The 23431-nt window shown below is 46.5% G+C and overlaps 9 protein-coding genes across 9 annotated transcripts; 3 read left to right on the forward strand and 6 right to left on the reverse strand.

Annotated features, from left to right (window-relative positions):
• Positions 1-142: 142 nt before the first annotated feature.
• Positions 143-2042, forward strand: C8R40DRAFT_1069250 (uncharacterized protein; the record flags this gene model as incomplete). The annotated part of the gene is made up of 3 exons (XM_046226090.1): positions 143-190; positions 243-277; positions 326-2042. 3 exons carry the CDS (start codon positions 143-145, stop codon positions 2040-2042), a joined length of 1800 nt encoding a protein of 599 aa, XP_046086750.1.
• Positions 2043-2545: 503 nt separating this feature from the next.
• On the reverse strand, positions 2546-4250 carry C8R40DRAFT_1102763 (uncharacterized protein). Its single transcript, XM_046228006.1, has 5 exons — positions 3635-4250; positions 3518-3581; positions 3052-3460; positions 2834-2969; positions 2546-2772 (listed from the first exon to the last, which is right to left on the reverse strand). The coding sequence occupies exons 1-5, from the start codon at positions 3866-3868 to the stop codon at positions 2671-2673; spliced, it is 945 nt and encodes a 314-aa protein (XP_046086751.1). The 5' UTR covers positions 3869-4250; the 3' UTR covers positions 2546-2670.
• A 239-nt stretch (positions 4251-4489) lies between these two features.
• Positions 4490-6375, forward strand: C8R40DRAFT_183040 (uncharacterized protein). The gene is made up of 2 exons (XM_046234281.1): positions 4490-5790; positions 5854-6375. Exons 1-2 carry the CDS (start codon positions 4692-4694, stop codon positions 6273-6275), a joined length of 1521 nt encoding a protein of 506 aa, XP_046086752.1. The 5' UTR covers positions 4490-4691; the 3' UTR covers positions 6276-6375.
• Positions 6376-6961: 586 nt separating this feature from the next.
• On the reverse strand, positions 6962-9975 carry C8R40DRAFT_183006 (uncharacterized protein). The gene is made up of 2 exons (XM_046234280.1): positions 8659-9975; positions 6962-8594 (listed from the first exon to the last, which is right to left on the reverse strand). Exons 1-2 carry the CDS (start codon positions 9742-9744, stop codon positions 7143-7145), a joined length of 2538 nt encoding a protein of 845 aa, XP_046086753.1. The 5' UTR covers positions 9745-9975; the 3' UTR covers positions 6962-7142.
• A 1527-nt stretch (positions 9976-11502) lies between these two features.
• On the forward strand, positions 11503-13042 carry C8R40DRAFT_1102808 (uncharacterized protein). The gene is made up of 4 exons (XM_046228007.1): positions 11503-11697; positions 11774-11954; positions 12033-12110; positions 12183-13042. The coding sequence occupies exons 2-4, from the start codon at positions 11860-11862 to the stop codon at positions 12871-12873; spliced, it is 864 nt and encodes a 287-aa protein (XP_046086754.1). The 5' UTR covers positions 11503-11697; positions 11774-11859; the 3' UTR covers positions 12874-13042.
• Positions 13043-15252, reverse strand: C8R40DRAFT_1146585 (uncharacterized protein). Its single transcript, XM_046229515.1, has 5 exons — positions 14880-15252; positions 14470-14827; positions 14394-14408; positions 13331-14339; positions 13043-13272 (listed from the first exon to the last, which is right to left on the reverse strand). The coding sequence occupies exons 1-5, from the start codon at positions 15106-15108 to the stop codon at positions 13165-13167; spliced, it is 1719 nt and encodes a 572-aa protein (XP_046086755.1). The 5' UTR covers positions 15109-15252; the 3' UTR covers positions 13043-13164.
• Positions 15253-15433: 181 nt separating this feature from the next.
• C8R40DRAFT_1102812 (uncharacterized protein) lies at positions 15434-17401 on the reverse strand. The gene is made up of 2 exons (XM_046228008.1): positions 17315-17401; positions 15434-17263 (listed from the first exon to the last, which is right to left on the reverse strand). The coding sequence occupies exons 1-2, from the start codon at positions 17334-17336 to the stop codon at positions 15582-15584; spliced, it is 1704 nt and encodes a 567-aa protein (XP_046086756.1). The 5' UTR covers positions 17337-17401; the 3' UTR covers positions 15434-15581.
• Positions 17342-19935, reverse strand: C8R40DRAFT_1188018 (mate-domain-containing protein; the record flags this gene model as incomplete). Its single annotated transcript, XM_046233023.1, has 10 exons — positions 17342-17926; positions 18006-18138; positions 18200-18255; positions 18317-18412; positions 18502-18603; positions 18691-18745; positions 18809-19018; positions 19084-19214; positions 19369-19731; positions 19784-19935. 10 exons carry the CDS (start codon positions 19933-19935, stop codon positions 17530-17532), a joined length of 1695 nt encoding a protein of 564 aa, XP_046086757.1. The 3' UTR covers positions 17342-17529.
• A 1082-nt stretch (positions 19936-21017) lies between these two features.
• C8R40DRAFT_183368 (uncharacterized protein) lies at positions 21018-23336 on the reverse strand. The gene is made up of 4 exons (XM_046234283.1): positions 23133-23336; positions 21807-23078; positions 21131-21739; positions 21018-21049 (listed from the first exon to the last, which is right to left on the reverse strand). Coding segments are annotated over exons 1-3 (1776 nt in total). The 5' UTR covers positions 23134-23336; the 3' UTR covers positions 21018-21049; positions 21131-21236.
• Between the last annotated feature and the right edge of the window lie 95 nt (positions 23337-23431).

The raw sequence follows: 23431 nt of genomic DNA on the forward strand, positions 1-23431 counted from the left end.
CTCAAGCTTTACTTCGAAATAAATCTATTTAACGTTAGAGCTCTAGACTCCCTCTCTTCGTGCTATATAAAGGAAATCCTTGATGTACTTACTCAACTTCTGGTGCATTGAAGCAAAAAGTTGAAAACTCACCTCGAGCACTATGACTCTAGGAACTAGGCAGAATTTGCCAGCACCAAGGCCTTTCCAGGTGTGTTGTTGCCTTTCGGAACTAACTAGTGTCAATTATATCTGGCTTTTAGGAATGTGCACACTCGATGAATCCTGAAAAGTTTTCGTGAGTGTTATAAATAAATTCATTCGCTGAACTTATGTTTGCACACAGCAAACGATATCTGCGCCGCCACTCGTATGACGACTCTGAATCTTCCATGGGCCAAACTAGCCGCCGTCAGCTCCGTTATTGCAGAGCTGAACATGCACTCTTGATCTCCTTTCATTCTCATCTGGATACTTCACCCTCTGACAACACTACTAACGACTCTCTGCAAATACAATTACGGCTTCTTCACCAAGCAACAGCATTTCTTACAACTCAAGCAGCCGACGCTCGAGAGCGGTTGGATGCTTTGTCCAATGGCGTCTTGAAACGTTCGGATATCCAACCGGAAAAGCACAGGCAGGCCTTGATTGAGAGGTGGAGGGAGCAACGAAGTCTAGAGAAGATTGAAAGCGAGGTCAAACAAGTTGAAGCGGTCATTGCGAATATGAACGCAAATCGTTCGATCGCCACAGTGACAGACCAAAATCCAGAATCAAGAGCTCAGAAAAACCTGATCAGGTTTCTTCATACAAGTTCTCTTCGTCCAAATGCTCGACGTCTGCGGCCCCGTCCGCGGAGCACTATTTTGCTCGTAGACCGTACTCCACGTCGCATGACGCTCGCCGATGTTACCCCCATCCGTGCACGTCCCTGGAGCATCACGGAAGCTTTGATCAGGGAGCATGCACAACTGAAAAACGCTACTCCAGCTCTCATACCCGCCCCCCATGCAAAGATTTCGAATTCGCCGCCAGGATTTCAAAGACATGGCAAAAAACAGATAATGGCACTTTCCGGCTCGTTGGGTAGTATTTCAGAAGTCAGTTCTATGTTTGTGGCACTAAGGAATCAGGCAGACGGTGGACTGAAGGGAGACAGCACACCTTCCTCAGCCTTCACTTCTGTTTTTAGCCATTCCGAAGACACTGAAAGCGTGAGCGAGATCGACACGCCTGTTCCCGCAATCGGAGATTCCGGAAACGAGGCAACAAGCCCTTGTCCTTCTAACACTCCACTACTTCCCTCTCGCCTTGACATGCCTCCTACCCGCGCGACGACTAATTACACTAATGGAACAGCGACAATCTACCCGCATGCTCATCACCATTCCAATTTCGACAATATCGAAGTAGAGGTAGAAATTCCAATCTATGCCCAGGAACTTTTCGCTGGCTTCGACCGTGTTGGATTGGACTTTGGGATGGATGGGGCCTTAGACCTGCCTTCTAACACCACAACGACCTCGTCGGCTCCTGAGACGCCGAACCAGATACCGAAACAATCTAAACACATCGCCTTACCTTCTGTTTTCCTTACTCCTCCCCGCCGCTCGCCTCGGTCTTCCGGCTCCCTTAAAGGCCGCGCTCCAAACTTGAAACCAAGTGTCTCGCTGGGAAGTCTTCAACCGGCCTCTCACAGTCAACTACGTCTGGAGCGCGAGCGAGCTTCGCTTCTTTCGATTCCTGAATCGTCTTCGATGCTTTCCTTATCAAGCTCGCGAAATAGCTTTGCTCCTTCCAGGTTTGGGAATGGCACCTTCGTTAAGGAGGATAACACATTTCCATTGTCGACCGTACTTTCCCCGCCACTCGAAATCAGAAGTAATGCACCCGCCAATGTCACGCCGAATGAGGACTCCGGTAACTCGAATCATACACAATCTAGTCCGAACTCGAAAGTTACGAGGTTGAAGAGGAAGCTATCTGCGCGATTATCGTTGACGGTGTTCGGGTCACCGACGAAGACTCTGAAGAAGAAAGAATTTGACTATATGGGTTGATTGGTAACCTTTTTTGCATGCTCTGCTCCGTATATGTTTCTGCTTTTTTGATTTTCGTCTTTCTTGCATATTCATTCTGGACATTTCTTTCCAGACAATCCTCACTTACTCGATTTCTTCCATGCCGTGGATTGCAGCTACACAATTACAATGATCGTCTTTGTATCATTTTTTCTTATGCATCCCCTTGTTTCTTTGACAAACTCCCTACGTCTTTGGTTTTCCTTTAGTTATGGTTGTAGTCGGCTTCTTTGTGTATTTCTACTTTTCACACTTCATCTACTCATTCATGCTATATATTGTACATGCCTTCCGCATCTATGTATAATTTGCTCTTTGCTCTTGCGGCTTTCACAATGAATTACAGAAAAGGACGCGGACGTCTGATCCTTCGATTTCAATATCTTTCGGAGACCACTTTGAGGTTTTGTTCGTTCTCACACGACGCAATTCTCACTGGGACGGATAGGTTGATAGTGTATGCATATCTAAGTTCTGTGATGGCACCAAGCAGACCAGCTTAATGCTATACCGATGCTTGACAGAGGGTCAATTAGCTCCAGTATGTACACATTTTAGATGCTACCGTTGTTTATCCCGTTGTTACTTGAACAATAGTCCACCTGGATCACTGTATTAGGGCTGGGCAAGCGCTGCGTGGCTTTTCTTTTTCAGGTATCACCACGAGTGGCTCCCACAAAAAATCCCATCGCGCACTAAAGAACTGTTCCTGCAAGATGCGATACAAATCCTGATGAGCCAAACGATGCTAAAGGGTACGAACAACTCACGAATACTTGTGGTGTTGGGGTATATTTCGTTTCGACAACTCCTGGGGGGCCGAAGTCTACAATCTTGACACTTTTTAGTCGTATCAACTCGCCTTTTCCATTAAGTATGACAAGAATGTTTAAAGGGGTGAAGTCACTGGATAGAAAGAGATGTTCAAAGAAGTGTTTTTGAGTGAAGTCTGCAGACGGAGTCTCATGATAGAGAATACTAAACGTACGAATATAGCAGTTCGCGTCTCTGTATCCAATCATAAATCTTGCTGCAAACAGTGCTCTGAACCTTGTGGTAAATCGCGAGTTTTTGTTTGAGTGGAGCTTCCTGCCAAACCTTAATCTTGTGCAGTGGCTTTCCAGGCTGTTTCTTCATAACAATGACGCCAGTTCCCGGATCGTCCTTCACTATCCCGGCATCTATGAAATATTCGAAATACTGAAGTGACACGACTTCGCATGCAGCATTTCGCTTGCTCAAATCAACAAACTTTAAGGCGATGTCGTCGCCTTTGTAGGTTTTACCGCTCGAATCCACTTTGTATTTGGAATCTCGGGGTAATGTGAAAATGTTTCTCGAGGCTCCCGTGTTCGAAAGGGGCACGCGCTTGACTATTTTCTTCGAAATATCCTCTCCTATCGAGTGCAACGCAACATAAGTAGTGGCTTCCCAGTTGAACAAAAAGTACTCACGGAAATAATCACTGTTTTGACCAAATCCCTCGCAATCATCAGGACAGAAATCAAGCCAAGGTTCCTTTAAACATCGTGTAAGTCTTTTGTTTTCGAGATCGGAATAACGGAACTCGCATTGAGTTGTTCAGCCCATTTCCTATTTCGTATTTCTTGCGAGTCGAGTCTACGTTCCAAGGACCCTGCTTCCAGTGATATCGAATCCCTGTCCCTCAAGGATCTACCGATTTCAGGAGTCTGGTATGAACCTCTACAATGTGGAGTAGCCATTCTTTGAGGTATGCTGGCAGCAATACACACAGTGCAAGCATCCATGATAAACTGCAAAAGGACGATGGTGCGAAATAACATTTGAGGCTACTGTTGGTGGAGAAGGAAGCGCGAACGGGGAGAAATTTTGAACTGTATACGGTGAATATCCTTGAAACTCTGGCCAGCGGAGATTCGAGGTTGTAGTGAGAACCGAGTGAGAAGAAAAAAAGAACTTGTACTTCCCCGGGAAGTAAGCCTTGGCCCAATAATATAATTCTCGCTTATCCCAACAAGCCAACAAGCGAGTAGTACAGAACCATCTATGTCCCTAGACGGTTCTGCACGAGTTCTGCTCAAACTCTGTTGATCGCACGAGCTCGTGTAGTCTGTAGGATGTTAGTAAAAATGTACTGTCCAATAATCCTTACGGGAAGCCATCCATTAAATAATATTCTAGCTCATGTTCCTTCATGTTCCCGAGCTTCCAGGCTAGGCGCCCGTATTTTTGCACCACAGCGGTGATATCGGTCCGTTGATCTTATCTTGTTCTCAAAATTATCTCAAAATTTCAGCAAGTGCTTGTCGGCGCATAAAGGGCGCCCTTATGGAAGCAGTTACACGCGTGCTTAGGTTGCTTGTTATTTGTCCCAATCTCGAAGAACCAATTATGACAACGATGTCATATCCAATCTTCGGGATCGCATCTCAGCAGCAGAATCTCAGCAGCAGAAAGGCATACAGAAGGCCTTGAAGAGCAAATAAAAAGGCTCATGTTCAAGCGGTATCCAAGCATCAAAAGGACTTATGCGAGGTTGGTCACCAATTACAAGCGCTCAAGCGCCTATAGTCGGCACCATTCTCTCTCTCGAACTCCACAACACAAGCCGATCGCGAGGCACTTCTTAAGACTACAGCACAGTGGATGGCGCACTTTTCCGAATTCCGAATTGAGGAACAGATCTGGCTTGGCCCAGATGACAAATTCGTCCTTCAGAATCGACTTTCGGCAGCAAAGAGGCATATAGAGACCCTTGATGAGCAGATAAAAAAGCTCGACTGCACATGCGATACCCATATATCTGACTTGATGCATCAGAAGGATACAAAGCTCTTCGAAATTGCTTCGCTTAGAAACATTCTTTCGCCTGTTCGTCGAATTCCTGTCGAGCTTCTGTCCAAGATCTTCGAGCTTTCATGCAGCCCGGACTATCATTTCTATCCCCAGTACGATATCATTCGATATACCTTTATTCTTTCAAGGGTTTGCGTCAGTTGGAGAACAATCGCTTATGCGACTCCCAGAATCTGGACGAGACTATGCCTCTCAATTTCTGAGCATTCGAAGGCGATCACAAAAAATGTTGGGTGGGTCCAAGACTGGCTCTCTCGAAGTCTAGCACTTCCTATAGAACTATATTTGAATACTGTTACGGACAACAACGATCATATAATTGGAATGTGCCGAATATTAGAGTCTGTCATGGAACATTCTCACCGGATACGGCTACTTGAATTTTCTGGGTATTCGGATCCCTTCCATCCCATTTTTGTTCTCCCTCCCTCTTCTTTCCCTGTGCTGGAGAAGATCTCTATCGAAATGTATGACGATTTCCTGCCTCCTGAAATCCCTAGACCGATTCGGGCTTTCTTAGGTGCACCCAAATTATCTGATATTAAGATTATAAGGCCCCACTCGATATATACGCTTGAACCGTTGTCGCTGCCTACAAAACAGATAGCAACCCTAACAATCGATGGATCCCGGGAATTAATTACTCATGATCCATTGGTTTATGCGGGCATTTTGCAGCAGTGTCAAAATCTTGTCAGCCTTGACATCAATCCTCCATCATTTTTTGGATTCAGCTCTACGCTTTCTATATCACTTCCAACTCTCAAACACCTTCGCATTACCTGCCGACGCTTGCAACGTGGTGTAAGCCTTCTATCCTGTCTCACAGCACCTCTGTTGGAAGACATAACGGTTTGTTGGAGTGGGGTTATATTCGAGGAGTTTTCCCGTGAAGTGCTTCAGCTTCAGAGTCGATCTGCCGCTGTTTTGACATCATTGACACTCGACATAGATTGGATGAACACGAATTCGGACCTGCTATCGATACCTACTCTCTTCCCCAACCTAATCAAATTTCGAATACGGCCCATATACAATGCGAATGCTCTTTTCCAAGTGATGACATACTCAACTAGTCAGAACTTTGTCCTTCTACCAAGGCTCTCAACTCTTGATTTGGAATTTCAGCAGCAGGATAACGTACCTTATCCTTCCGAGTTGATTGCTATGCTTCTCTCGCGGTCATGGCCACTGGCAGACAGTATCCAACCAGATGCAGGTCATAGTGGTGAAAGATTGGTAGCGTCGGACTACGTCGGGACACTATCTAGGCTGCAGATGCTAAAGATCCATGGATATACATTGAAAGATGCTGATGTGGAATGCATTACTGGCATTCACGGTTTGCATTTTGATTATAGATCAAAGCTTTGAAGATCATGCTGGCATAGTACAGTGGATAAAAGAAGTATAAATCACAGATACTCATCGTAACCCCAAGTACACAAGTTATCACGTACTCTACATAGTTACAACCCAATAGCAATCAGAAATACACACCAAAAAGTACCTAAGTATTGCTTTTGAGAATCCGTTCCAGGATTCTCAACTTGAACATCGAACCCTGGCGGGGATGATGACTATCGAATTGACTGGAGGTATCCGAAGTTGGGGGAAACTCCTGTTCCTCCGTTTTCTTTCGCGCTACGTGTCACCCTGGTGTCACCCACTCGCCGCGATTCGCAGGCGCATTGAACTTCCGGCGCCACAACCCAACCACGGATGCGTCAGTGGCAACAAAAATCTTAGCAATTCAATACTCCCGGGCCAGCAATAAAGGCATGTAGGGGTTTTCAAGGGTTGTAGCAGCAACATCATCTCAATGAAAGTAAAGGGAATGCGTTGAAGGGAGAAATGGAGAGCCTGTGAGCAAACATGTTGGGAACGGACTGTCCCGCCTAGAGAAGAGAAGTTGAAGATGCGCAAACAAAGGTTAAGATACAGAGTAAATAGTACATACAAATAAGGTATGAATAAAGATGAGCTATACTAGCGATACATGCAACGTCGACAGAATGTGCAGAACTTTTGGTGACCACAGATAAGGTGGAGTAGGCGGTGAGATATATGGCGTAGACCTGAATGAACAGGCGCAGTCATTGGGGAAATGCATCAGCTTCAGACTCGACCTCAGAGACAGTTATGAAGTAAAGATACTCGAGAGGCATTCGTGACTTCGTCCAAGTCAATGACCGAGTGCAACACTGGCAATCAGATTTATCCAACGTTTCATCTAGGCATTTAGATCTTCCTCCCGCCCACCCAGACCGGCTTCCAAATTGGATACAACGATGAAGGCGACGACGCAGAAGACGATATTGGCTTCGAGACCGGGGTCGATGAAAACGGGAAAGGAGACCGAGAAGACCGAGTGCACAGACAAACCGAGTTTTTTGAGTGGTTGATGTTTGATAACAATGACGGCGGTACTTGGCATCGTCTGGTAACAGAACACCTTCCAAATGTACTCGATCTCGTGATATCACGTTCGATATCGAATTCCAGAACTGATTCAGTCATCATAGGGACCCAGGGAGCTGAAGCAGTGTTCGGAGGAGGAGACGGAGAAGTAGAAGGTTTGGCCAACAAGACCGCTAAGATCAGCTTGATATGCGCAGCCTGCGCACGAGGATCGACAGCCCCATTCGAGATCTGTTTTAAGCTCTCCACCAGGTTCCTCTTAATTTCATTGTCTTTCAGGGCTTCCATCAAATTTTCCCTCGTTTCTTCCAGCTCTTTTAGTTCCTTTTGCTCCTTCTCCCTCGCCTCTCGTTCATGCCTCTCTTTCTCGTCCCAACCTTTTTGCACCTCGAGCATCATCTCCTGAACCGTAGGCGCCGGAGGTGTAGGCTCATGAGAATTGAGTCTAGGTTTCTTTCGTTTCGGCGGGCCCGTGCAACGGAGTAGGTGGGGGTCGATGGTCTTGGAGTTGACGATAGAGGCGAGTTCGGATGCGAAAGGAGGATTGGGAGGGAAGGTCGAATGGGGAACAATCTTCAAAGGGGGTTTAGAAGGTGAGGGAGAAGAAGAAGAAGCAGAGCTCGCAACAGCCCCAGCGGTCGAACAAGATGAAGCAGGTGATACCGAGCTTAAACTCGCGGCAATTGTGATCGATGATGAGACTGACGGTGATGAGTATGTCAGCGGATATTCAACTGAAGTTTCAAAGGGTAGCACAGGTGAACTTGACCGCGAACGGATGAGTATCGGTGACGCTGCACTGTCCCCAGGGCTTTGGTATAAGTTTGGTGTCGGCGAGTCATGACTGGACCAGTCAGACCCGAGGTCCTCTCCCTGCACTTCCCGCTTCGCTTTCCGCTTCCGACCAGCAATCTTGCGGAGCTCGATCGCCGGCTGCAGGAGTAGTGGTTGTAAGTGTAGAGAAGGTTGAGAGGGGCCTAGGTTACTGGACTGTGGAGGATGCGAAGAACTGCTAAAGATAGGCTGATGCTGAAATTGTTGGTACTGTTTCTGTCCTGGTGCGAAGAATCGAAATAGGTGAGGGCTAGGAGGGATCGGGGACAGACGCGCTGGTGTTGATGGAGTATCAGACCGTGGCGCTGTATTCGAGGTCCGAGGAAACGACACTGGATTTTGTTGAACTCGACTTTGAGGAGAACGTGCTTTACCAACACTCGGGGAAAGACTATCCCTGTCTTTTAGAGAAGTTTGAGTTTGAGGGTGTGAAGAAGCCTATGATAGAAATAAACTTGAGATTCACACTTCAAGAAGACGGTAAGACGTAAGGACAACGTACATTCAGGTTGGCATTTCTTATACGTGGTGGACTTTGAGCAGCTCCTTGGCTGGGGTGAGCTTTCTGCGTTGACTGGCCTTGATCCCATCGTTTGTCAGATACCCGCGAGTGTCTGGCCGGTGAGGTGGATGTTGAGGGCGTAGCGGGAACAGGTGAAGACAGTGATGAGTCTAAGGGCGAAGGTGCAAATACGCGTCTAGAAGAACCGGCGCCCTTCGTCTGGAGTGTTTGTGACGACCCGACAGGAATAGATCCAGAATGTCTTTCTGTGTTATGAATTGGTATGGCTATAGACCTAGCTGTAACAGGGACCGTAGGTCGAGTCGTCATAGATGTCCGACGCGTATTTGTTGATGAATGTTGTTGTGGCGTTGATGGTACAAGTGGTGTCACAGCATGAGCAGGTTGATAGCGCGAGTAAATTCTGGCAATAGGCTTCAAATCTTCCTCGGATCGAGGCATCCATCCGTATACTCGTGGAAACGATGACGTTGAAGGAGATTGCGAGGCTGTAGTCCCGAACGCGTCAGGTGCGTGATATCCTAATTGCTGAGCATGAGAATGAGGCTGGGAACTTGGTAAAACAGCCTGAGGTGAAGACTTTGAGTACGAGTTCTGGTGTGACGCTAAAGCAGCGGCAACGGCTTGCGAATTCGTCCAAGCGTCGTTATTAGACACGGACATCTGTTCTGCTAGCTGTTGATTCATCATACCCCAATTTATTGTATTCTCCAATTCATCTGAAGCGGAACCAGGACCACCATAGCCCTGGGGATGGAAGAATCTAAGTTGCTCTCCGGCATTTCGTTCAAATTGATTTGCTTGCCCGGATGGACCAGCGACTGGATGATTTTGCAAGTCTCGATTTGTGGAGGGGTATTGGAGAATAGAATTCGACGATGAGGGTAGTGGCTGAGGATTGTTGATGAGCTGCGTCTCGATAGCAGGGTGGTTGTGGTGGCGCTGATTACCGTGAAAATGAGCACCAATCAGTGCCATTTTTCGTAGATCGTCGCTGTTACTGTGAGCCGTGTTTGCGACCGAAACACGACGAGGAGGAGATCTGGGCATTGGAGTCTTGCTCATAACCAGGGATCATGCGTAGGATTGTATGTAGTAGTAAGTGATTATCGCCAACCGAGTCGAGCAGACTATTGTGGCAGGGTGAAGGAGTGATGACAAGATAGAACGTCCATGAAGGGGCCTTGTATATTATCATGGTGGTTGCTTGTCGACGATACCGTGACCGCAGAGTACAATGGGGTCTTGACCGTTACCATGTTTGGGCGCCAAAAATACTTTTTTTGTTCTGTTCTAGTAACTTAGCAAGTCTGCTTTCAAGTTTTGTGAAGGAAACTGGTAAAGAAAATAGTGAATGCTCACTATCTCTGCCTACTTCATTCTCTATTCATGTAACCATCGTTTTCCCTCTCTAACCTCACTCCTCAATCAGGCAAGAAGTATGGACGTATGGACAAATTTCCACCGTGATTATCGGTTAGGCAAGTCAGAGCCAAATTTTAGCATCTCAAGACCGCGTCGAATTTGCACGCGAAGATCATACCTGATTCAAAGTGGGCTGAAGGCAAAGTTTGCAGACTGAGATGAAAGCCGACAGTATTTAACAACCGTGGTCCGGTGGATGATTGGAACTCCGCTTCGCTCACCTCGCCTGTTTACAAGATATAATTCATCTACTTATGTCCTATACAAGAGGATTGAGGCTATGGCTATGTGTAACCCCACGATCCTCACTGACGTTCGAACCGACATCTACAGAATTTCCTCAATCTGCAGATACTCTAGGTTCCCTTTTAATCATACAAATATTCTTGGTGGAAAATTCTTACTCATTAGGGTACATTCACGATTCTTTGACTCGACTTTCTAGATGTGATTGGCTCACTATTTTTTGCTTATATCCGTCCATTCTGGCGGTCCCAGGTAGACTATCATACATTTAGTGGGGTGCTTCTCTAGAACAGCTCTGCATCGCTTCGAATTGGCCGCTTGTGCCAGCCTGTGCCACCCCGGGTGCCATTTTCATCTCAGGCTTGTCATCAGTGGTCCTCATTTCCAACACGACTTCGCTCACGCAAGTTATGCAGAAATGAATGCCACCTTCATTGGTCAATTCTTGGATACCACACAACCCTGAAGCGCCTTGTATATTGTTTTATTCAAAGCGAATCCGCTCAGACTCGAGACTAGTCTCGAGGATATAGAAGTAAGTAAACGAACGAAGGTCACGGTGTACTGAGAAACCGAATCTGGTCATCAAGCATTCTTGTATATTCTAGCCGTGTCAACGACGATACATTAGCCATACTCAAGATGACCTGTATGTTCTTCTATTCGTATGAATACAAGGTGCCGCATGTGATACATCACTTTGATTTTTTACGATTCCAGCTTGGAATTATAGGAAATTATGGGCATCCTACAATCTCCTACAATTCTCCCTATGACCAAGTTGATCATCAGAATTGGTTGGAGCTTAAGAATAAGGACCACTCATGGACTTCTACCCGAGGGACGGATATTAAGCCACGTAGAGTTGATAGCTTTTCCAGTTCGTTGAGAGGCGATTTCCACGATGTTCTCATATATAGCACATGAAAACATGGAATGATACTCACCAAAAGACTTCCAAAGTCCTTTGCCATGAGATCGCGACTATCATCTAGGGCGATGTCAAAGCATGTTATTTCTAAAGTCAAAGCGCAAAATATCTTACGCCATCAGAAGGGTCCGTATGTCCCGGAACATCGACCCCGCGAAATTTGATGGTCCAATCAGTTTAAAATCATGAAACTCCGACACGTTCGATAAAAAAGCGTGATCTTGTGAACCTCGTTTCGCTCTTTCTTTCGAGCTATCATCTTCTCAACCGTAACTCAGACTGTTATATTACCGCAGCAGCCGGGTTTCTTTGGTTCCCTCCTCGAGTACATTCTCATAACTCAAGCCACTCAACATATCAAAGTTGTGCCACTGTACCCACTCACACTCCCGAGAATGCCTCGTGCTAAATCTCTCGTAAGTCTCCATCGTTTTCTTCGCGTTACTTTCCTTCCCAATATTTTTTTTTCCTTTTCTGGGCTCCTATACTCAGCTTTGACATCATTCAGTACTGAACCTGACTAACTGATTTTCCTTTCTTTACAATAACAGAAAGACGGGCGACCGAACGAAGCCAATATGGCAGCCACATGTACCATATGCCAGGCTATAATCTCCAACAGGACTGATTTGCCTCGACATATGAGGATCCATTCTGCCGATAAACATAAATTGTAATATTGTGTTCCCCTCTCGATTCTGCTCCTTCATGTGGCCCCCATGCAAACTCGAGCCTAATACTGCACTTTTAGTATGCATCGATGTCCATACCCTGATTGTAATTTCGAGAATCTTCAGAAAAGCAATGTCGAGACACATATCCGCACTCAGTAAGTCTTCTTCCGATGTGCGTGCCAAACATCAACTCAGCGCGTCATTTGGTACATCTTCATGATATGTAGCACGAAAAGTAAAACGAACAACTGTCCAGATTGCGATTTCACCACTGTCGATCCTGGCTCTTTGACGCGTCATAGAAAACGAATCCATGGTTACATCCCGAAATCACGACGATCGCGGCATCCAAAACCTACCACTACCATATCCTCGGATGACGGGTCCTCTCGTATCTCCTCAAATCAGAATGACGGAGGTGAAGGGTCGTCTTCGATGCAGACCACCGTACACGAGGGACAGGATTCTGAATCTTATTCTGGACCTTATGACACTGGCCACGTTCAGTCGTCGCACCAATCACAGTCTCTTTTATTAGACGAATCAATTTCGAGGCCAAACTTCAATCAAGCTCCGATAAGTCGGTTTATTACAACCTTGAGCTCTTCAACCTCAACTTCAGCGCCGATACCGATGACGACGAAGAGGATATCTCGGGCTCGGATGGAGGAGGCGGAGGCCGCAGAAGCTGCAGAGAAAGCTAGAGCAATCGAGATTTTGAGTGGTTTGCGGCATTCCATTGAGGCAGGGAATTTTGATACTAGTGACGCAGATGCTGTAAGTACTGCGTCTGTTCGAAAAGTGAGGGAGGGGGGTCTTCCAACTAACGAGGCTATGTGTCAACCTGCGGATTGGGATGGGATCAAGGGAGAAGACGGTAAAACAGGTGCAATTTCAGCACCGGGTTCGGGATCATAAGTGGGAGACAGCTCTTCAGATTCTACGGCTTATTTGTATTCACGTCCTTTGAATTTCCGGTCCTTCTGGATTGAAGATACAGAATGCTTTTGATTGTTCCACTGATCGAGAATATTACTTCCTTTTAGTTTTATCATAGTGAATGTACAAGTAGTTATCAAATTATCATACTCACCGCTTTCCAATCCCGTCCCTCTGCCGGAATGAAAGATTCAGAGACGGATATGTCTACCTAATATCTACTATGGGAAATTGTATCGAGATGGTTTACAACCTTTTACAACGTCCAACTCAGTTCTGGCCATCCAAAGACGCCATCCTACGCACACAGCTTGGTTGAGGATCATCAGAATCATCAGAGCCTCGTATGAACGGCCATGTAGGGAGGTAGCACATTTCCTGAATGTCAAAGCCCGTCAGAGAGATACAATCTATGTTGGAAGTTTGGGACACCCACTTCGAATCCACACGCAGGACGACATTTTAACCATACACTCCAATCTAACCACTTCATGAGACCGAAGATACGCTCTTTCCACGAGTGTATCAACAATTCTAGTTGTACAGCATCATCAACCTCTTCCGAAGGTCGATAGAAATCCGGCTCTAGTCCAGCCATGACCCCGTCGACCCACATCCCTGTCACAACCCTACAGATTTCTTTAGTCGTTTCTTGAATACCATTGAGAATGAGATTCTCTGAATCGGTGAGGCGCAGATGGAGAGACGAAGTAACGATGTATTTTGTATAAGTTGTGGCACAGAGCTCATACATGGGCGACACCCATTTCGTGGAAGTAGGTAGATCTGGCGAAGGTTTGATAGTGTAAAGCATATAAGGCTGGAGCATCGCAATCAGGTTTATTTGAACATTTTCTGCGAGCGCCTTGTTCTCCGAAACTGAGTTAGGGTTTGAGGAATTTAGAACATACTGAACCATCTCCAGGCGCTCCGAGTAACGTTTGACAATCAGGCGGATGAGAGTAGCCCAATCGATGCCACTACCGAGGTCCGCAACTGCAGTCAGTTCCTCAATTTTCCGCACAACGGTTTGAAGATCCTCTGAAGAGATACCCAATAGCCGATGTTTAATCCTCTCTTTCCCGTATCTCTCTGTAACAAGACTAGGGACGAGTTCGGTATCATAGAAAGATACAAGACGGGTAAGATCAAGCTGAATGCGTGTGTCACCTGGATAGTATCTGTGCCAAGAGCCAGAATAGATAGCGCCGTCGAGGCCAGAACTAGGCAGAGCAGATGAATTGACGTTGAGTGATTGGGTGTAGGAACTCTCGTAATGAAAGTTGCTGGGAAGAGGGAACGTTTTGTCCGAGGGGCGATGGGGACCTTCAGGACCGCCAGGTCGTCTACCGGGGCCGCCAGGTCCTCGGCCATTTCTAGGTCTAGCACGGAGATTTAAAGGTTCGACAAAGACACCTTGGGCAAAATCGCAGAGCATAATCTCACTGAAATGATGATGTGGTGAGTGACGTTTGCTGATCACTGTCGAGCACACTTACAAGTCCATTTCCATCCTGTGTAAAACGTTATGTTGAGTTGTGCACCTATCTGGATCTGGAAGCAGAACATATGTACCTGACGAAACCATCGACGTCCAAATTTCGCGCCCATTCACACAAATTGCGGATTCTCTCCCTTTCACTGAAAAATTTCTCCGGTACAACCTTGCCATATGCAAGAATATCTTGAGAGTCCATCGAGCCATCTCGCATTTTCGCTGCAGCACTCCCATCAAAGTAGAGTACTTTCAGGGGACGTAGAACGGTGATGACAAGTTGCCAACATCCAGAGTCTGCTGTCTGCCCACGACAAAAGTGATAGGAATGTTCTGGGTCGGTTGCAAGCCATTCAGGCACAGTGGGAGTGTTCGCATCTCCTCGTCCATGATACAGTACAGTTCCAGCAGGAATCAAACCCGGGACAACACTATGACCTATTGTGCTTGCAGATGAGCGATTGTTCGCAAAGGAAACATCGAAATTCACCATTTCTGTATCGAGTATTCGGCCAGTGCTGCAAGAAAGAGTTGACTGTTTCGAATACTAGATGTCCGGTAGCATTTTGACTGGGGGCAACGTTGATGTTCCAGTCGTCCCCAGAGTCGTTATCAAGGTTGACAATAGTTGAATGCCTGTGATACTGAGCTTCCAGAGGGATTTGAGCGGCCTCCAGCAGAGTGAAAGTGAAAAAAAGACCCAAGATTTTCTTCAACATAGGCAATACCAATGGACGATATCAGAGTCTAAGAAAGACCATACATAGTGATGATAAGGGAAAATGAATTCCATCCGTGCAGTTCCGCAGTAAGCCGCAATCACTGTGGGGATGAGCCAATGTCTTCGTGGTGAAAATGTCGAGAAAATGCAAGGATTTTTACCAAAATTCGTCGAAAATCCTGAGCACAAATTTTAAAACTTTTCATGTGGCGATTATTGTGAAGCTATTGTGAATTTGGCGGGGGGCCGTGCTTATTTTGAATTATCTTTTCATAATTTTACCATAACCTCAGCTCAATCCCTTCAAAATATCTGCTGCCATATTTTTGTACATAACCTCGAGATAAAACCCACATTTTCGCCTCGAGGAAATCGGCTCATCCCCGCAGTGAATTACTGTTCGGGTACGCCGTAGTCACGACTCTCCCATGGCTTGCTTAAAATCATGACCATCAACTCAAATACGATATTCTATTTCGAGAGTGAATACGATATCTGTACATTCATACCCCCTTCCCGAATTCTCGCTAGACTCTCTTTAGCACCCATAAGCTCTGAGAAAGTTTGAGTGGGGGGTTTACGGATATGTACTATCAACCTTTGCAAGGATTTGCCCTGCGAACGATATTTCTTTCGAAAGCGGAGGACATTAACCAGCAATGGAACATGCTGAGACCAAATTGTCACATCAAGTTCTTCCAGATCCGGAAGCAGGTATTGTTGCTCGATGAAACGCTCATTTGGATATTTCTCGACGGGAGTCGACCGCAAATTAGAACGATCGACTGGAGGCGTTAAGGCCCGTAACAGGCGCCCTACAACCAGGTCATGTTGTTGGAAGGTACTTCTCTTCCAGATCAGATGCGTCAGTGTTGGAGAAATATGAAGGAGCTGCGTGATTTCGCGGTAAGTGAAAGTGATTCCTTGAAACGAGAGACGGGTTAACGAGGTCCGACTTCGGGAAAACATAGAGGATAGTGAGGAGATGAAATGTGGGCATTCAGAGTCTGTTGGAGCGACCAAGTCAAGGCCAGTGAGTGCTGGCATAGTAAAACTATCCAACATCGAGGACATGAATGAGGAATCCACCGTCGCATAGAGCTTCAAGATCTCTGTACAACGTAAATTGATAGGTTGCCACTGAGACGGTTGGTTCAGGATGTCCGAAATAGCTCGAAGGGTGATGTTCCGGACATTTGGAAGGCACTGAAAGATCCGATAGATATGATGAGGAAACAATCCTCGTAGACTGGCGTATTCGAGAGCCTCAAGGGGTTGCGTGAACTGCACGCTAACATCGACATTTTCTAGGACTAAAGACCGAAGCTTCGGGCAAAATATTTGGAAAGTAAGGGGAAATCGTGACAGGTCAAACGGACTATGTAATTCAAGGTTGAGCAATTCCGGGAATGATCTTTGTGGGGAAAATAAAAAGGGAGAAACCAATAACGAAGATGGAAGGATCAGGGATGCGTCGAGAATGGCAGATTTCCATCTCTCAGTATTCCGAGTCGAGAGGAAATCTGGATAAACGTAGGTACTTGCTTTGCTGGAACCGCCGTCCAAGATGAAATCGATGGGATGAGAGCGAGATCGGTCAAGGTAGAGGGATATGATTGGATGAAGGGGTGCCATTTGTCCAAGATTTAACCTGAAGCCAGACCACAATTCCGGCATCGAAACGACCAAGTAACGCCATTGGCTACATACTTGGCTGAGAGCCAACGTCACCATCGGAGAACAATGTTTCTTGTCCTCTTTTGCCACGGTGTTGTCGCTAACGTCACTGCAACAGCTGAATTGGAAAATTTCGCCTAGTATTTTCAAGGGAAGCCTGCGGATAGGTGCCTTTAAAGAAAGAATCCCAGCCTTGTATATGCTCAGACGGCTGCAACGTCTCTCCATGGCAGCCGTGAGGGAGCGAAATTTGTCTAAATCAGCTTCACAGCGATCCATAACGTGTTGTGTTTGTTCCACTAAATTGTCTAAAGACAACAGCTCTGGTATTGAAGGCGCACTGCCTGAGCGTATGACTTCGATCATCTCTGCGCATCGTAGTCCCCCTGTATCCAGCACCAGATCTTCGTTGCTACAGCTTGCATACGAGAATACCTTATCATCCTTGTACAAGTCTAAGACTCGATGGACGGAATCTGGGGACAAATTACGTCGGATTAGCAGCTAAATGACCGTTCAATTTCTACCTGGTTCATTCGAAGTATCCATGTCATCTTCCTCGAACAGGGTGACAAGGACAGAGATTTTGATTGAGTTGAAGAGGAATCAGTCAGGTTAGGGTTTAAACCACTCCGGCTGGTTTTTTTTTGAACTCTTTTCTGTAGTGGCTCCTGTCTATATGTAGGCGTGCAATCTCTATGTGTTCCCTTGGAGTAATTCACTCTGCCTGATAATGATCCATTTACTCTAAATTCTCCGAAGTGCAACTTTCCATGCTGGCAGTGTGGCTTCTAATGCTGGCAGTGGCGCTATAGACTGCCGCCCTACTCTCCTCGGTTTCTGCCCATCCCCGACCGATTGTCCTACTATCAGAGCCCACGTTGACAGTATCACGCTCTCTTTGTTGTTCCTCCCTCTCTTCCCTCGCCCTTTCCCGTTCTCCTTCCCGCTCTACCCGTTTTTCAACCTTTTCAACCTCTTTCTCCCAATCAGGCGTCCACACGCTCATCGCAACACCAAACCCGGCACAGTACACTAGTGCGACAGTGAGCCCGACCCAAAGACCAGAAAGGCCCATGTGCGTGGAGGATGAAAAGGCGAGGTAGATTCCGAAAGGAATACCAAAGACATAGTATGCACTATTGATCGTTCACGTTATGCAATACGCAGGCAAGAAAAATCAGACGCAGAAAATCAAACATACGCGATGGTGCTCACGAAATATTTAACACTGCACCCATGACTTGCTTACTTCTTGCTCTCAGGATTCCAGAAGTGATCCCCGCAGTACCGTCGAATATTTGACAGACTGCGAGTATTGGGGTGATGGACGCAACCATTGATACGACGTCTAGAGGAAACAACGTAGATAAATTGGCAATCTACGAAAAAAATAGTTTTGAATCATTTACCTGGATCGTTGTTGAACATATACGCAAAAGAATGACGGAAAACGAGTAGTAGGACACTGGGATTTCGGAACGCGTTCAACAAAGGGTGTTGACGACTCGTACGAGAAGAATACAGACCTAATCACACCTGCTGTAACAATCCCAACCACTAATACGCCTTTTGCTGCTGCTCCGGCGCGCAGATCATCTCTTTCTCCAAGAAGATTTCCGATCCTGTATCAATTTCGCGAGGGTGACGAAGATGGCGCCGAGCATGCCGAAGATAAGAGATCATGGAAAGCGAACGACAATTGTGAGCTAACCGTATTGAAGCAGCTATTCCCAACGCATAAGGGGCCTGCCATGTTGTGGAAGATGTGACGACAAGAATGGATTGACATGCGAGGACTACATCGGAGCCTAATCTGATAGATGACATAGACAATATTTGGAGAGGGGCACGATGAGGGAACTGAAGGACGTGAATGAAGTGGAAAGGTTGGTGAACTTACTGTGACGCGACTAACGCAACAATATCCCATGCCCACCATTCCGAAACCGTTTGACCTGTGAAGCATGGGAAGGGTTAGCGCTTTCGTCATGGAAGATGCTTGACGTATATCCACGTACCAACTCCAGCGAGACCCAATTTCAACAAGAAACCCAAATTTCCCAATCCAAATACCCCCCTCAAATTCCGTATGGTGATTGGATACCAAGCCTTTCTATCCACCCAGAACACACCGTAAGTGAGGTATGAGATTGCTAGGAGATAGTACGATATAGACGTTGCAATTGGAGCACCAATGAAACCTAGGCGGGTTGGAGAAGGACCCCAGACTGTGCACAAAGAACGGTATACAATGAACTTGGAAGGAGGGGACTTGGTAATAATGGGTACAAACCAAGAATATAATTCAAGAGTACGTTGATTGGGGCTACGACGATTATAATTCGCGTCGGGACGGAAAATAGACCTAAGGACAAGACATCATAGATCAAGACGAACAGCATACGAAAGATAAATACCTTGACACTGCAAATATCGTCTAGTTCATTCAACATCTCACAATCAGTACAAATTCACAACTGACGCACCTGATCACAGAGTTGAACGTGAACGCTACATAGATAAGAGAAATGTTGAGTGTTATTAGACAGCAACTTTGAACTAATATATTATATAAAACGTACCAGGAAGACCGATACACATATATCGCAAGTACAAAGCAGCTAACCTCGCCACCTCCGGCTCTTGATTCAATTTTAACAGAACCGCTTCACCATTCAGCCAAAGGGTTACGATCGGAACCAACGTCAAGCACTCAATCAACGTCATTCTTTGCGTTTCCAGACCAACCAATTCGGGCCTGTCGCTGGTCCATGCTGAAGGCAGCACTGTGTCCAGCGCGCTTGCGAATCCAGTGATGATGCTCAGCCCAGTGACATTCACTGTCATTTCTCCAATGGTAATAGCAGCAAGAGCAGTGGTAGATATGTGTCCAATAGACAGCACAGATACTACGACAAGAGAGTATTCCAGAACATTGATTCTTCCACGATACAGTCAGTTACAGTTAGAATACTATTGTGAAAGGATCTCACCCAAAAATTGGAACGGCATATTTCATCACAACAAGGGCCTCTGACCATATCAATTTCAAGGAAGGACTGTGTTGTCGTCGTCGACCATAGAGCAACGGGCTTGTTTCGGATATTGTATTCGAACTCGAAGCCGGTTCAGAGATATCGTCCATTTCATTGGACTATCTTTTTTTGAGAGATGGGAGTTCTCGGCGATTGTTCAAGACAGCCGGGTTTCTATAGGGCAAAGGTCACGTTGAATGAATGTTCAAGAGGACATAATACATCGAGCCAACACATAACGGACTATGTAGACTGTTATGCTGGAAGCCATAAGAGCCAGCAAGAATGAAGGCAGTTTACAAATACCTACAAACAGCCACTGACAATGACAATCGACGCTGATAATCATATTATAATTTCTCATACATAAAGAGGCTCTTTGTTTCGCAAACACATTTCACCTTACACGTCAACTCTTTCGCTCAGCATCCAGAGGCCACTTTCGAATTTAACCCAACGCTTTACCAAGCTAGCTATGTTTTCCGATAACAAGGATCAACTTCCTGGAGAGCATTTCGAGCCTCGTCCTGCCTCGTCCGAGTCTGAGTCGTCAAACCGCTACCCTCGTCACATGACCCAATCCTGGCAACCCGCCCTCTGCAAGTCCTCTTCCTCTTCCTAGCAGAAGTACAGAACTTGCCATGTAATTTTCCACTCCCCTTCATTGCCCAATCACTAATTGACCGCATCATGTTTGACTCAAATATGAGAACCAGTGTGTAGGTGAGCAAAAGTCCACGCGAGAACGAGGAGACTGGAGTACATTACCTCCACGCAAACAAAATCCAGTCTCGAAGCTCGCGCCTCCAGGTTTGAACCCATCGCTCCGTCTTCCGTACTCGCCTTATATCATGCCCATGAACTCGGTCGACGAATCGCGGTGGTAGTACTATATTCAGAGCCCGGGTTGATATCAATTTCGAAAGTATGACGAAGTAAAGAAATACCGGGGGCGTAAATTTCTCTTCTCCAACATCCTATCGCCCGCTGAAGATCAAAAAGTCCACAAGTGGGACCCCCGGGTGCTACCAACCATCACAGTTTGGTATCGGTGAAACCACTTCGGGGTTACACAAACATGCCATAAAGATGGGACAACGTTGTTGAAGACACGGAAAAACGATTAGAAGAACAGCCTTGTCGGTCCCAAATCAAGGAAGCATCCGCCATAAAGACCGTCACGTATGACTCGGACAGGAACTCCGGAAAGCAAAGTAAACCACCCTGAGATAAGAATAATCGTCGTCAGTGGTCCACAGATCATCCTTCTTGAACCATATATTTTATTTTGCCAGTATTACTTACAAAATATGATAGAGAGAGAGACAAGTCGAGAACTACATGAGATGAGAGAAGTAAACACGAAGCTAGACAGAAGTATGCCAGAAAAGGGATGTGAAAAAAATGGAGCTCAAAGGCCTACAACCTCATACAGAGAAGAATGGGGAAAATGTTTCTTGATCGCCTTGTCAAGGTATGAGTATGGCGTCACGTAGGTGACATCGGTCCTGTCATTGGTACCTGCACCTCCAGTGAGCATCCCCAAGATGTCACCGTTTCTGTCGAGTACAATCGAACCGGAATCCCCGGCGGCAGAGAATGGTCCTTTCGTGCTCCCATAAGAGAGAACTCCGAATTCAATGGAGGTTTTTTCGATCTTGGACTCTTTGTAGACACGAGTAAATGATTCCATGCCTAAGGCTCGACCAATGGTGGTCCCGGTTGTAAGGCCGTTCTTGACAACTAGAAGGCATTGCTCCCCATTGACATCGAGGTGCTTGGGATTATAGATATCATCAAGCTGGATGACGCCACGTACTTGTAAAAGACCGTCCTTCGGGTACGCGTAGTTGGTTCTTTCGTCGTCCCTAGGGAACATAATCTTGCCGTATTCTGCACTGCAGAGATTTCCGCCTACAAGGGAGTAAGGTGATGGTCAAAACTTCAAGCAATACTGACCGAAATAGAAAAAAAAGCGTACCAATGTAAACCAGATTACCCTTGAACTTGTCCCACTCAAACTTGTTTTCGTGGAGCGCGATCAAAGCCCAATCCTCTGGAAGCTTCTGAGGTCCGACACTGGCAGCGATAGGCTCGACGTGGACAACCTCGCCAATGATACGGTCGTTGGGTAGATTCCAGAGCTTAGATATATCGGTATGAAATTCATTAATCTTTTCGGTCTTCCACCAAGCCTTCTTCGCCAAGTTCAAGTGTTCCTCCCGCTTCTGCGTGATAGTCTCTGACTCGCCCTCCTGAGCCTCGCCCAGTCGCTCAAGAATGTCTTGCCAGTCTTTATTCAAGTGATCTAGGTCACCAATGGCTCCCATCATGCTTTGAAGTGCGCCTATATAGCCAGAGTGGCCAAGGGCAATGATATACTCGCGGGGATTTTTCGAGGTCTTATTGAGTAGAGCTGTGTTACAATGATCGGGAGGTGGTCGAGCAACATGGGCACAGGTGAGCAGAAGGACCCGACCGTCCTGACCTTGCTCGCGAATATACAATGCACCGGTGCCTTCGTAATGGGGGCTTTTTAAAGGGGCAATGGAAAGTCCAAGCGTGGGAGTAAAAGGCTTTGTGAACTCAGAGATCGGGTCTTTGAAGGGGTCGAAGGAAAGCATTTTGGGACCGGCCAGAGAAGGGGTAACGATAGACTCGCGAAAGCCAATCTCAACACCACCGAAGCCAGCCTCAGAAATGAGTTTGGTGACGGCTTCAGCCGCAGTATTGGCAAGCTTGTATTGAAGAGACCCAGGAACGACACCGATCCAAAGGAGGAGCGGACTGAAACTTTTCTTCCCTGCCTCCGCGAATGCGAGGGGATCAATAGACGTCCAGCAAACACCCATCTCGTCCAACAACTTGTAGACGCGCTCGCCAAGTTCAAGCCAGACAGGCTGCATAGGATGTCCGTGAACTCCTCGAACCTCTCGGATAATCCGCTGAGCCTCTGGACCGGTGCGGACAGGCCAGGCGCTACCGCTCTTATAGATACATAAAGCGGCACTGGGGACTCCATAGAAGTCGAAAGTGGCGTTTGGATAAAAAGCGGAAAGGCGCTCCGCGTTGGAGATGTATAACTCACTGTCATCCTCGGTACCGAGGTTTTTGAGCTGGTAGAGGGTGGAAGAGAGGGAGGCGAGGGGATTGAGATTGGTAGTGGGAGAGGCGTGAGACCCGCGGACTGTCCGGATAGAGACTTCCTTGCATGAGTTCAGGAAACCCTTATCGATGATGAAGTCAGAAGGCACTGGAAGCGCACAGTGAGCAACGAGAAGAGGCTACGAGAGTTAAAGCCACTTACTGCTGTGATAAATTTTTGGTAATTGTGTAACGAAGATGATTGTGGAGGAGGAAGAAGGCAGAATAAAGGAGCTGATTATATGTTTGGGTTATATAGCAGATCGAGACACAACATTACGTCGATCCCGGCGATCGCTAATAAAGTAAGAGGGGAAAACGACAAGGTATATGAGTTGGTGTAGATAACGAGCGACGCACTTGAAAACAGAAGAGAACGATGGTTAAGCCATATCGGTCAGGCAGAGGCAGAAGCAGACGTGTGACCGAGAGACGTTCTCTGGAGCTGGAAGAGGGAGGGCG

This window comes from Lentinula edodes (genome assembly GCF_021015755.1).
Source record: "Lentinula edodes strain Le(Bin) 0899 ss11 chromosome Unknown C8R40scaffold_16, whole genome shotgun sequence".
Lineage (NCBI taxonomy): Eukaryota > Fungi > Basidiomycota > Agaricomycetes > Agaricales > Omphalotaceae > Lentinula > Lentinula edodes.